This window comes from Aspergillus affinis, assembly GCF_023601865.1.
Source record: "Aspergillus affinis strain CMG 70 chromosome Unknown NODE_7_length_541545_cov_85_609384, whole genome shotgun sequence".
NCBI classification, from domain to species: Eukaryota; Fungi; Ascomycota; class Eurotiomycetes; order Eurotiales; family Aspergillaceae; genus Aspergillus; species Aspergillus affinis.
This window is the reverse complement of record NW_026515788.1, coordinates 206,614-220,461: the sequence shown is the minus strand read 5'-3', so window position 1 is coordinate 220,461 and position 13,848 is coordinate 206,614. Positions and strand designations below refer to the sequence as shown.

General features: G+C 49.3%; 3 protein-coding genes across 3 annotated transcripts; all 3 read right to left on the bottom strand.

The window, feature by feature from the left end:
• Window positions 1-100: 100 nt before the first annotated feature.
• KD926_010353 (aldo/keto reductase family protein) lies at window positions 101-1,153 on the bottom strand (the record flags this gene model as incomplete). Its single annotated transcript, XM_053095832.1, has 2 exons — window positions 101-1,041; window positions 1,096-1,153. The coding sequence occupies 2 exons, from the start codon at window positions 1,151-1,153 to the stop codon at window positions 101-103; spliced, it is 999 nt and encodes a 332-aa protein (XP_052960011.1).
• Window positions 1,154-2,604: 1,451 nt separating this feature from the next.
• On the bottom strand, window positions 2,605-4,169 carry KD926_010352 (MFS transporter; the record flags this gene model as incomplete). Its single annotated transcript, XM_053095831.1, has 3 exons — window positions 2,605-3,532; window positions 3,607-4,016; window positions 4,077-4,169. 3 exons carry the CDS (start codon window positions 4,167-4,169, stop codon window positions 2,605-2,607), a joined length of 1,431 nt encoding a protein of 476 aa, XP_052960010.1.
• An 870-nt stretch (window positions 4,170-5,039) lies between these two features.
• KD926_010351 (nonribosomal peptide synthetase 1) lies at window positions 5,040-12,447 on the bottom strand (the record flags this gene model as incomplete). The annotated part of the gene is made up of 2 exons (XM_053095830.1): window positions 5,040-11,951; window positions 12,016-12,447. The coding sequence occupies 2 exons, from the start codon at window positions 12,445-12,447 to the stop codon at window positions 5,040-5,042; spliced, it is 7,344 nt and encodes a 2,447-aa protein (XP_052960009.1).
• Between the last annotated feature and the right edge of the window lie 1,401 nt (window positions 12,448-13,848).

Genomic DNA, 13,848 nt, shown 5'->3' with positions numbered 1-13,848 from the left:
TAAATAGTCGGAAAAATACTAGGTTATGAGAAATTTCCAATTGTCATTATTATATCATGGCGCTCTATTTCTTTCTATACAACCACGCAAAAAGATTCAATCAATGCCAGTACGGGGGCACAACACCTCTAACGCAAGTCCATGCATCTTCCACCGCTCGAACAACATCATCCGGTAAAGACTCCTTCTCCAAATCCACTAAGTTACTCTCTAAATGCTTCACGCTGCTCGCACCCACAATCATCGCATCGTTAAATTCTTGCCTCAGCAAGGAATGGTGCTTCAACCATCGTAAAGCAACCTCCGCAACAGTTAACCAATACTTCCTAGCCGCAGTCGAAATGGCCTCCACCCCATCAAAGTACGCATCATTCCAATATCTCTTTTGATGTATCGCTCCCTGCAGAATCTTCGGGTCGAAGCGCGATCCGGCCTCGAACTCCGTTTGATGCCGCGTATACCGACCTGTCAAGAACCCGCCGGCCAATGGCTGGAACGCATACAGCGAGATTTCGTATTTGCGGAGACAGGGGATCAGCTCTGGCTCAATGCTGCGTTGCAAAGCATGATAGACACCCTGGTACACCGTCGGCTTGATCCAGCCGTTTGAGTTACAGATCTCGCAGATCTGCGCGACTTCCCAGGCCATGTAATTACTGAGACCGAAGCGGTTGAAATGACCATCTTGGTGGAGCCTGTTAACCTCGCGGAGTGTTTCAATAAAGGGCGTATTTCGGTCTGGACCGTGCAGATAGAACAGGTCAATTTCGTCTGTTTCCAAGGCTGAAAGGCTTTTGAGAAGTCCGCGTCGGAGATCGTCTGGCTGATGCGTGTAGCTCCCAGCGAAAATTGCAGTGCTGGGGTAGAGTTTCGTGGCCATGACTAGACCGCGCTTTTGCCATTCAGCTGCATTCAAAATTTCTTCGGATGATCCGCCACCGTAGATGCGCGCCGTATCGACCTCATTGTGGCCGTGGCTTTGGAAGATGTCGAGAATCTCTGCTGCGTCTTGGGTGTCGTGGACGCGGGCACCAAGTGTATCTAATAGCGATGTTAGACGTGCCTCTCTAATTAAGAAGTGGTAATTGAGGTTACCTGGCTTGCCAAATGTCATAGCGCCGAACACCACTTTGAGGTCATTGTTATTTGCCATGATTTGGTGGTTGGATGGGAAGCAGGAGAGGTTTGTACAAGAGTAGATTATGGTCTTGTTCAATCGTGATAATACAGCACAACATATTGGGTGGCTCTCGTCCTTATATAGTGCACGGGAAAAAATAGATCAAGTCAAACATCTTCATGGTTCTCCTGGGAATAGGCGTTATTTCCGAAGGCTTGTTGTGGTCGGTGGCAACGCGGCATTACCGGCGTTAAAGACGCCCGACGTGAGATCTCGTCAGCTTCGCGCCGTTTTGCCGGTTGATGTGATTATAACTAGCCCAATAAATTAATTCCCGAAGGTTTGCTCATATATGTCCGAATTTGGTCATTGGTTCTGTCCAGGGATATACATCATTTTATCGATAGTTGGGGGGTATACTCAGCTAGAGTCCTGCTCAAAGTTCCACCAGAGAAAACTAAGTATAACTAATCTCATTGATCTAAAAGATCTAATTGCAGTGAGAAAATCTTTCGTTCGGCGATTTATCATTTATATAAAAAGCACGCTCGACACGTAGACCTGCAATGAATTGAGCGCGATCATTGACGTCACCATAGTTTCCAGCTAGCCATCATCTGTTGAGGATGGACAACAAGACATGAATATCCATGGTGTGCTGAACCCATGATCGATTAACAATGCAAGTATATCAGCTGATACATTCCGGGAAGATTTCAAAGAAAAGAAGATTTATCGCAATGATCCTTTAAGCTAAATCATTTGGTCTGCGGCCTTGCCGCCTAGTAGTTCGCTTTTATACTTCCAAAGGGCCTAACATTCCTCGAAGCCATTCCAAGGTTACTCTAGCAGCCTCAAAGGTGGTTTTACTACCCGGCTTATCTTAAACAGCAGCGACTGATACCTTGGAAACATGTTAGTTACCATACACTCTGAGGTCATTGACCTTGATGAAATGATTCCAAGGATGATCAATGTAGAGTGCGAAGGTGAGAATCTGATATATATTCCAGTGCCTAAAGACGCTCTAGCCGCTAACGTTGCTTCAGATCAGGATGCAGAGAGATTAATACCCCAAGATTCTAAGTTTTCCAAAGTGGATGAGCGCGAAGAATGCACGGTCAGGCGGCCCATCAATAAGGGTATGTTCAGGGAATTCTTCCGCAGATTCAACCGATATAGCAGTCATTCTGGTGGATGGGCTAACCTACAGTGTCAGGGTCGTCTTCAAACGACTGAGACGATTACTTTGCCCAAGATGAATTTGAATGTCCCCACCAGAGAGCCATTCTCGAGTTATATGAAGTTGAAAGGGGATGCGTTAACACGGCTGATGGAGACGACATATTCTGTTTTGAAAAGAGCCAGCGAGATGCAACCTTTTCTCAAGTGAGCTCTTTATTTTTTCTCGTCCCGCGCGCCATTTTCTGGTTATAGATGACCCATGCTAAGAATAAACTTATGAAGATTTCCAACTTCTCTCCCTAAAACCAAAACCCCAGAGGGGCAGGAATCCCAAGTCCGATACTTATGAGCCCCAACACGCTATTTCCCCACCCGTAGTCAAGCCTGTTGTACAGATACGGCGCGAACAGAGGGAGCCCAAACCCCGCAAGACTGCGCACAACCACTGCGGCGGCCATCGCGCTCGCTGCAAAGCGCGTATAGTTGTCAACGATATACGCTTGCATGCATTGCAGACAGACGATGCATCCGCTGGCGAAGACTGCGATCCCAAAATTAGGCACGATCCAGTGTGCCCGGGCCTGCACGCTCCACCCGTACCAGAATATCCCCGTCGACACGAAGTAAGACCCGATGATCATGAGCGGGATTCGGGATTCTGGTCGTCCCCGGTTGAAGTTCCTCGCTTTCAGGGTCACGTAGATTAAGTCTTTCAGGCGACCCCCAATTTGAACGCCGAGCACAAACCCCACACCGAGGGAGATGTAGTTCAGGCCGGCGATGCCGGTGCTTTCGTGGTGGACCCCCTGCCATACGCCCGGGAAAGTCGATAGGAACAGATAAAACAGGCCGTAGACATAGACCATGTATAATGCGATCATTTGAACTACCGGTTGGGTGGTCAGCAGGCGAGCTGGCCGAATGAGGGAGGTCCCCAGGGCCAGGAGCCTTGGGATGGATTTTGTGGCCTCGATATTTTCTTGCAGGGGGACTCCGAGGCGTTTGGTATGGTGCTGGAGGATAACTGGAGCGAAGGATTCTTGTAGAAAGCAGAGACCCAGGACCTGGACGGTTGCGCCAAAAATACTTGTTGACCAAAAGACCCAACGCCAGGTAGATTTCTCGGCAATCCATGCACCCGATATGGGACCGATGACAGGACCCAGGAGAGGTGTGAGGCTGTATATGGCAATTGCAGTTCCCCGCCGCTCTGGCTCCCAGCAGTGACTGTAGCCAGTGTGGTCGTTAATCTTTTCTGAGATTTGAAAGACAGACTATGCATAGACAGGCGAACTTCATACCTGACAGTGCCTTCCCCAACGGCCATCGCTGCGCTCCCGCCAATGCCGCTGAGGAACCGAAAAGCAAACATCTCTGACTTGTTCTTGGAGAATGCGCACGCAACATTCCAGACCAGAAAAAAGAAATTACTTAATTGTAACATGGGCGAGCGTCCATACACTTCAGACAGGGGCGCCAGAATAACGGGCCCAACAGCAAAGGCAAGGACGATGATCGACATTGTTAATTGGTGCTGAATTTCAGTTGTCAGAAGCAAGTCTTGCCCGATCTGGTCCAAGGTTGGGGAAATCATAGGCGTGGATACTGAGGATAGATAAGTGAAAGCTGAGACAATCGATGTTGTCGCCCATTTTTTTCTCAGTGGCCACTGCCTGGAATTGATGGGAGCGTTACGGCTCTCCCAGGTGAGCTGAACGTGAGTGTATTAGCCGGACTAACTTTGCTCTTCGGAGGAGTTAGAATAACATACCGTCCCCAAGATTTCTTTCTCGCCCAGAACGTGAGAATCATTGGTGATAGGGTGCTGAGCTACATGGTGTGCTGCAGCGGGGAATTGCTGCATTTTTTTTGATGTTGACGTTTCTACATGAAGAAGGAAAGTTAGAAAGCTCCCAGCGAAGATAGTTTGTGCAGCACGGCATCTAACCTGTTATTAAAGTCTTGAGGACGTGTCAGTGGTGGACAGGGGCGCTTTTCATCCCTTGTCTGGACGACATAACAAAGCCGAGATGCAAGATCGCTTAGCAGAAATGGGGGAAGAGCGAAGTAAAATAATAGGCGTGTGTGGGTACGGAGGATGTGCCATCACATCTTACATGCGGTCCGTGATTGCTCATCATGAGCAAAAGACGAACAATCTCCTTGCTAGTACGCCTGGCTGGCAGCCCCTTGCTGCAAATGCGGGGAAAAAAAAAGCATGCACCAGGTAGTATAGTACCACCACCAAGCTGACGCTCCCATAACGTTTTAACTAATTGTTCTAAGTGGGCACCTACCCAGTGGTTCGGCCATGGGCAAGAAGGTGTGTCAGATGAAAAATATTTAATTGGGGAAGAATGAGAGCCGGATTTCACGTGTTGAAGTGCCTGGGATTTCTAAATTTTGAGTCCTACGTTGAACAAACATGTAACTAGCCCTGACGAAATTTCCCGAACACAGAGCAAATGGCCGATACAAAAGAGCCCTGCTTGTGTTGTCTACATTATGATTTGTTCACTGTAAAAAAGCACCAGAGTTTGTTTTTGTATGAGATAGGGCAAATGGTTTACTAACTCATTTGAACACCGTCTCTTTTGAAATTCCAAACACAACCGTAACCGATAATCCAACAAGGCAATTTATTGATTCCCTGTTTGTGTAAAAAACCCCCATCTTTGAAGATGATAGACTTGGTGATGTTTCAAATACCGCTCAGTTGGGCCCATCTTGGTTTCTAGACAGATCGTATACCCGCATCGAACGATTGTATGGTCTTGCAGAAATGATGCACAATATATTTCACCTGCTTTGGGCCAAGCATATGACTCGAAATCGTGATATCAACATGAAGCTCGGTCGACGAGGGTACAACATGGACGTTGGCCGACGGCGAAGGCTTATTAGGGATGCCATAGTGGATGGCCTCGCAGGGGACCCCTTCAAACCAGCAGGGCGGAGTGAATTGGTAGTTGCGAACTCGTAAAAAGCTCGGCAGTCTGGTACTCTTTGGCCATGTAGTGCAATTGTCGCGGATGTCATCAAAGCCTAGAGTGGAGTATGGCATAGTATCGACCATTTGCTGCTGAATCTGGCGCAAAAGATCGATACGGGGTGCTGTGTGGTCAACATCAACGCGAACGGGAATAATACTAATGCAGGGCCCGAGAATTCGGTCCTCATGTGGTACTCCCACGCCTCGTCCGTGTACAACTTGGCCGAAGACAACAGGAGGATTGCTCGATTGCCCAGAGCCCGCTAGACTTGTGCCATGCGGTCGGAAGATCTCCGCCAGCGTCGTCGCCCAGGCTGCTTTCAACAACGTGGACAATGTGAATCCGGAAGGTGGCACGACAGGGGTGATTTGTTTCTCAATTTTCACCAGATAAGCAGGCTCCTTGCATAGCGTCGCTTCCTCCATAACAGGCAACCGTTCCCTTGCTAGCCGAGTTACTTCGGATCCCGCTAATACTCGACGCCAGGTGTTGAATGCGGCGTCGTTTCGAAGCGCGAGTGCTGCGCGGAGATGAACTGATAGTGGGTTGGTTTGCAGTAAAGGCTGTCTGCTGTAGATGCTGGATATGTCTTCGCTAATTAAACGAATTGAGAGCCTATCGAACAAGGCATGACTGAGTCGGAAGACAAGAAAGACACGGCCATGAGGCACCGTCACCAATTGCACCTGAAACGGCGGCTTTCCACAGTTCTGAGAATCCGCCACTTTGTTATCCTGCCAGCAATGCTCGTCCAAGTCTTTCGCATGGTGCTCGTGCACGGCCACCTTTCGAGGCTGTAGAACAAGTTGAACCTCGTCCCCGGAGCTGAGCTTGAAGAAACCAGTACGCAAAATTGCATGCCTATGAACAAGCTGCTGGCAGGCCGACAGAAGCCTCGACTTGTCGAAACGAACGGGTAGGGCAATTCGATAATAGCGATAGTTCATCGCAATGTTGCTCATTCGCTGGAACTGTGTAGTGGGTAAAACCTCGACGACATGCGCAAAGACATCAGCCGGCAGCTCCTTCCGGAGCGTTTCGTCAGAGACAGAAACGAGTCTCTGCGATGGCTCGTTGAATTTCTCGCCTGCTTTGACCTTCGCAACTCTCACTAAGCTCGATATCCTCGGGGTTTCAAATACAGATTGCTCGGTTATGAGAATCCCTTCTCGCCTCGCCTGCACTACCAATTCAAGACATGTTATGGAATCACCACCTAGGTCAATGAAATCACTGCTGTTGGTGACCTGTGATTCATTAAGCTTGAGAACTTTTGCAATCAGCTTTCGTATTTGTTGGGTCATTGCAAGCGATTGGTCATGGCTTAGCTCTTTGCACTGAGGCCGTTCAATCACTGTGCTCTGAGCTAACTGTGCGAGGGTCTTGTGCTGGAATATATCATTGACGGAGATGCGTATCCCTTCTCGTTTCGCTGCCAAAGCAAACAGGGTTGCGGTTATAGAATCTCCACCAAGACTGAAGAAATCATAGTCCATTGACACATTCTGGTCATCTCTGCTTAGTATGCTGCACGCGAGCTTGTAAATGCATTCTTCGCGCGCCGATTTTGGGCCGCGTCCTGCAGCTTGGGACGCTTTGTGTGGGCGATAGGCACTGATCTTTTCTGGCAGCCATGTTGCAATCTCTTCTCGCAGCAGTGTGTGGTTGACTTTGATTGTGAGGGTGAGCGGCATTTTCCTAAGCGGGATAAATATGGTTGGGACCATGTAAGAGGACAGCCGCTCACCCAACTGGGAGGAGAGCGTCGCGATATCGTTATAGAATGAACCTCCAGGCGTGAGAAGATCTAAGTTCCCGTTCGGGTCCTCTGAGAAGCCCCAGTTCATACTTGACCCAGGGCATATGAACGCAACCAGAGCTTCTCGGCTGCTTTGCGTTTTGAATTGGATCATTTCAACCATGATTTCTTTTATGGCAGGGATCAGAGACATGATGTTGGATTCAACTTCAGCGGGTTCCAGGCGCTGTCCACGGAATTTAATCTGCAGGTCTTTGCGACCTACGAAAAACAGACTTCCGTCTTCGCCGTACTTGACGAGATCGCCGGTCTTATAGATCGCGTGTGAGCTGCTCGGGGCAGACATTTCTTGTAGCCACTGAGGAGATGAGCCGAATGATGCGGCTGATTGTTTTGGATTTTTGAGATATCCTAATCCAACTGTAGGTCCTTGCAGAAGCAATTCACCGGTCATTCCTATGGGTCGGAGGCGATCATGGTCGTGTGGGTCAACAATCCAAGAAGCCGAGTGGACGGCCTTTCCAATATTCCGCATTTCTGAGTCTGATGTAACGTCTGCTTGGATCGTAGACAGGACTGTACATTCAGCGGGGCCATAGATCTGGATAATACGAACATGGTGCTCCCATTTCTTAACAACATCAAGTGTCAAAGGTTCTCCACCAACGACAAAAGTTCTCAATGTCGATGCCACAGTCGGGTCGAGCAACCGGATGATAGATGGTGTAACCATAGCCCAGTTTGCCCTAAGCTGAAACGCTGCTTGGCTAGGGTTATCCTGCAGCTCTGACTCAGTGGGCACGCAGAGGCAAGAACCAGTAACAAGGGCCATTATAGTGTCATTGATGCTAACATCAAAGGCGTACGAAGCGAACTGAAAAACGCGGCTTGACGAATCAAGCCGAAGGCCCTGACATCGCTCTGCAATCCCTGTCGTGACTGCACCATGGTGCAATACAATACCCTTTGGTTTGCCGGTTGAACCCGAGGTAAAGACAAGATACGCAGGATCATTGGATCTAAAGGCTGAATCTGCTGCAGCGCTGGAGTATTGCTGGCCCTCAGGCGGATGTTCGGACGCTTTACCGTCGAGCACGATAACGTTTCCAGACAGCTGACGACTAGCCTCGGCACACGCAGGGGAGGCAGCAATAAACTGTGCCTCGGTCTCTGACACAATGCTTCTCAGACGCCCCAAAGGGTACGATGGAGGCAACATGACAAAAGCAGCGCCAGTTCTGAGAACTGCTGTCATGGCTACTGAGGCCCAGGGGGATTTTTTGAACATGAGAGGCACATACTGTCCCCTGCAGGCTCCCCTCGCCTTTAACCATGCTGCAAAGTTGGCTGAGAATCGATCAAGGTCTTGGTATGTCAGCGAGCAGTCAGCTCCGCACAGCGCAACTGAATCTGGCTGTGTCTGACACCGGCGTCGGATGAGGTCCACAACAGAGGTCTGAGAGCTTGATGAGACGTGATTATTCCATTGCTTAATTTGTTCTCGGTCCTCGACAGGGAGAAGCGAGATTTCCCCAATGGTACTTTGTGGCCTCCTGATCAGCTCTTTAACAGTGTGGGCGAGTTGTCGAAGAAGACGTCGGACATTGTCCGAAGAGACGACACAGGAATTAAATGACGCTTCAAGAGATACACTTCCTTCACCAATATGGCAAACAAGCATGAAAGGATGGCTCGTAAAGGGGAGCAAGTAGTCTGCTTTCCTATCCACGGGGTGAGCGAACAGGCCGGATCGCATTGACTCCATGCGTTGGCGCGGTTGAATGACCATAACATTCTGGAATTTACTAGCCGCTTCAACATCATCGCCAGCCTTTGCAATGTGCTGCAGCCCTGTCTGCTCGTAGGCAATCATTCGAAATGACTGTTCCTCAACTTGTTGCAAAGTTGAATCGACCGAGACAGTGGGACTTAGCTGAACACGCACTGGCACTAGGGCTAATGTAGGTCCACTGAGACTGGAGATACCTGCCATGGCTGCACTGCGTCCAGTTACAATGGCCCCAAAAACAACATCTGGACAGCCTGTTTCTTGGCTCAGCACAATTGCCCATGCAAGCCGGAGATATGTTCCTGCAGTGAATCCCAGTTCACCTGCCAGCTCTGTCTCGAATGAATGTGCGACTGTCATCATGGACTTTTCCTGCACAGTTGCACCGGCTGGGGACTCGGGGAAATGGCACCCTTTGAAGCCACCAAGCTCCTCCTGCCAATAGAGAGCTGAGGCCAGCCCAGCATTTTGACGGAGATAGGGGATGAATCGATTGAAAGAATGCAATGCGACTTGCGTTCCCTGGTATGCATGTTGCACCTGCTTACACACAAGGCTCAAGGACCATGCGTCAAAGACGGCGTGATGAATAACAAGCTGAAAACGTGATGGTTTTTCCAGAGTCACCGCAAACCGGATCAGAGGCCCTCTCTCGCTGCTTACCGGTTCCGGATCGTCAAGGCTTTTGACTACCCTCCATGGCATTTCAGTCCGTGTTACAACCTGGAGCATGCGAGAACCCACTCGTCCGATGCGCGAGCGGAGGACAGGGTTTGACATCCAAACAGTGGACCAGGACTTTTTGAACATGTCCAAATTCACTGTCTTTGGTAATGTCCAGGCGTGTCGTGCTATGCTTGCCCCTTGATTTCTAACGGAAGACGCCACCAGGGCTTCCTGCATTGGGGTGCACGGATAGAGATCCTCAATAAGACTCATGCCAACTGCCAACTCCTCAGAAATGGCCCTTAAAACACTTGCATCCGCGGTGTACAAAGAGAAGGGCGGCGGTGCCGGTTCCGGCATACCCGTGGAGGAAATTGCTCTCAGGGCCGTCGCCATAGCTGCAAATGTCCTTTCCCTAAATATATCGACAACGGTCAAGACAAACCCGTCTTCGTGGAGTCGTGCGCTGAGTTGTATAGCTTTTATAGAATCTCCGCTCTTTCGAAAGAAGTCGTCTCCAAGGAGAGGCAGCATCCCCAGTGTCTCATTCCATGCATCTTTCAGAGCACGCTCTTCTCTGCTATCTGAGTATCGGTCCTTGTGCTCTGTGGTAGCTTCCGCGAGGACCTGAACCGCTAGCTCAGTGAGCTTGGGACGATTCATCTTCCCTGATTTCGTCATCGGCATGTTCTTGCAAAACGCGAAGTGAGTTGGAATCATGTATCGGGGCAGGTAGTTAGCCAGCACTTTTTCCAGCGATGTACTCAAGCCCGGAAAACCATTTTCCAGGTTGGTGATCGTAGTATCCTGGTCATCCTGTTTCAACTGAGGTCCGTGACCTAATATGGCCATTAATTGCAGGCTCCGACGCTTTGCTGAGCCTCCGCCTGCTGCCGGGACCGCAATAGCAGCAACGTGTTGAAATTCCAGCGAGAGACCCTCCATACATCGCTGGACCACGTGTTCCACGTGGTTCATGTCAGCCAGCTGGCCATTGATCTTTATCTGACTGTCCTTTCGTCCGATGTAGCGGATGGAACCGTCCACGTTATAACGCACCAAATCCCCGGTACGATACAAACGGAATTCGGAAAAACCGTTAGACCATTCCACTCCCTGCAGGAAAACACGACGGTTCCTCTCTTCATCGTCAATGTAATGCCGGGCAAGGCCTTCTCCCTGAATGAGCAACTCGCCTACTCCGCCAATCGGTGCTAATCGATTCGGGTTGTTAACTTCCGTCACCCAGAGGGCTGAGTCACGAGCAAAGCCTAGATTATGCGGATCCCAGTCGGATCCTATATCAGAGGCAAGAATTGCGACCCCAGCCGTTTCACTAGCACCGTAACCGTACAGTAGTTTCACCTTGCCAGCCCATTTCGCAAGAAGAGATGGCTGCATAGCCTCGCCACCTAACAACAGGACTCGAATGCCGGGAGCCGCCTCGGGCGATAGAATAACGGCCGTCGATGGCGTCATATAGCTATAGTTAACATTATGACGGTTGATAAACCCCACCAGATCGTATATCCGCTGGTGTGCTGACGGAATGCACAGACATCCACCTACCATCAGTGTGGTGAGAACCTCACGATTACACATAGTGAATGCATGAGAGGCGAATTGCAGACGTCGTGTGTTCGGTCCAATTTCGAGCGCACCCACAGTTCTCTTGGTAGAGGTACAGAAGGGACCATGCTCCATGACAATCCCTTTTGGTCTCCCCGTACTTCCCGAAGTGAAGACAGCATACAGGGGACTAGAAGCGTGGCACAATCCGTCCGAGCGGCTCCTTTGTGAGTCCACTTTACTAGGGTCCAGGCTCAAAGGGATCGCTGTTGGGGCCAGCTGCTTAGCCATGGACAGGGAATCTGGAGCACATAGCACGACTGTCGCAGAAATAGACTCGCATATCTTTTGCAACCAGTCTACCGGATGAGAAGTTTCCAGTAAGACGAATGCAGCTCCAGCTCTGAGAATACCGAGAACTGCCACTGGCACCCATTTAGATTTTTCGAAATAGAGAGGAACAAACTCCTCGGGTTTCACGTCAGCCTCTCTCAACTGGGTTTCCAGGGCAGCAGACAATCCGTCGAGCTCGTCATATGTTATGTCACCGTCCCAAGCTGACACCGCCACAGCGCTCGGCCTCTCGTGGCATTTTTGCAAGATTACCTCGTGAACAGATCTTTCGGCAGTGGAGAAGTCACCAGTAAACTCCTTGTTCCATCTTCTCATGCGATCAAGGTCGGCGGCACTACAGACTCTGATATCCTGTATCGTCGCATTTGAGTGACTTTGAATTTCTGATAGTAGATGGACCAAAGTTTTGGCAATAATCTTAGCCTGCTCATGAGAAAGTGTGTCGGTTTTGTAGCCAAGCTCCATAGACTCAACACGCTCTGTCCTATTGTATTGAACTCGAACCGCGATATTTATCTGCACAGAAAGACTTTGTTAGATAATACTCCTGATGCAGACACCATCGAAAATAATGACTTACATCTTTCAAGCACTCTGATAGGCCGCTGTCATCATTGTAGTAAATGGCCGTATTATACGGTAGTCTGTCGGTAGATCCATTGGACAAATGCTGCACCGTAACAGCATCCAGCTCCAGAAGTGACAGCACTGGTGTCGAACCTGTCAAGCTTGCTCTATAGACGACGGGCTGGGTCGAGGCAGCTGGTCTTTCCCCTTTCATTACTCGGAAACAGACATCGTCGCTTGCCGTATACGATCGCAACAAGATGGCCCAGGCAGCTTGCACAGACCTCAAGAAACCAATTGGAGTTATCTCAGCTCCCCAAGACCTTTCTATTGGAACGGTGCAGGTTCTACGCCCAGCTCCATCGTGCATCTTGCTCTCGAAGTCGCCGGTTCGTGGGACAAGACATGGCATCCAACAACGAGGAATCTGGCTATCGTCCGTCATGGTGTCACGGCGGGAAATCTTTGAACTGAGACTCTGTTAAAAGCTATCACTGTACGGACATCAGAAGAGCGCTATATCACTGGGAAAAAAGAGAAATATATACCGGTTGATTGGGACTCGAAAAGGTTCCTCCTTTCAGAGACAAATGACTGGAAACTGTGAAGTATGATCTCACTTAGAGAAAGAGAACCATCTGACCGCAGTTTTATATGCATGTGTTGAGGCAGGGGTCAGGGCGTGTAACATCGCGATGTCGATCTCGTTCGCATATCTGGCAAATGTTTTCTCATTTGTTTCGAACATGCCCAATTCTTCAATAGTCTCTGCAGTTTGATACGCCAAATCGCGCGACTTTCTTGCGTCACTTCATCAGTTTGTTGCATCCCTAGGCGCTCAAGTTTCACTAAGGGCAGTATATGGGCCAATTCTACCAAAATAAAGCGCTCCACGGCCTACTCCGCGAATAGATCATGGGGCATTTCTCATTAGACGCCTTTAGCATAAGTGGACCCAGGTTCGGGAAGTAAAAGGGGCTGAAATTACAGTAGACGCCCACGACTGGTCTCCCATCACTATCCTGCCTGGGTATATGTTAATGAGGACTGGCACCTCCAAGACTTTCCTCACGCTTAGCTAGGTATCGAATCCGGCCTTTCACCGCCCATTTCTCCCAGTCAATTGCATGTTTGGTTGGGCCCCTAATGAGACCCATGGACTCATTACCCAAGCGAAAGCAGAAGCATGCGATCGCAGTGTTCACGGCTTTCACGTGTTACACGTATACAGAGCCCCCAAACCCCCTTCAGCTAGGGCCTGATCTTCACATGAATACGTCGGTCACGCCTTTTAATCTAAATTACCTATTGCCACCAGTTTTCAACGCTCTGGAATTACATCTGAGTTATGGCATGTGTAAGGCCCTAAGCATAGCTTAGAACTGAGAATATTCCTGACGGTATGAGCTTGTTGAAGTAAAGATAGACCTGGGCACAGCCCGCCCGTCAGAGCCCGTAGGGCGGGCACCCAACACCCAGTTCCGCCCGGGGTGCCCGCATGGCCCCGCGACCCGTTCTAGCCCATTTGATGCATAAATCTCCCGATTCGGATGTATAATTCAATGATTCAGCTGATAAATTACATGTTTTTTACACCTGTTCCGGTCTTGTTCGTGGTAGATGTCAATATTCATCTACTCCCATCGTGAAATTAAAGAAATACTGTTTGTAATTGGAGTCTCCATGTTATCATCAAATTAGCTATTTTCATATTTTGATGCTAGGCTGTGTTGATGGTGGGGAATTTTCTAAATCAGTATAGAATCTAAGTTCATGCTGGAAGTATATAGGTCAAGTCACTCATGTTGTTGTTGTTGTTGTTGTTGTTGTTATATTTTACGGCCGT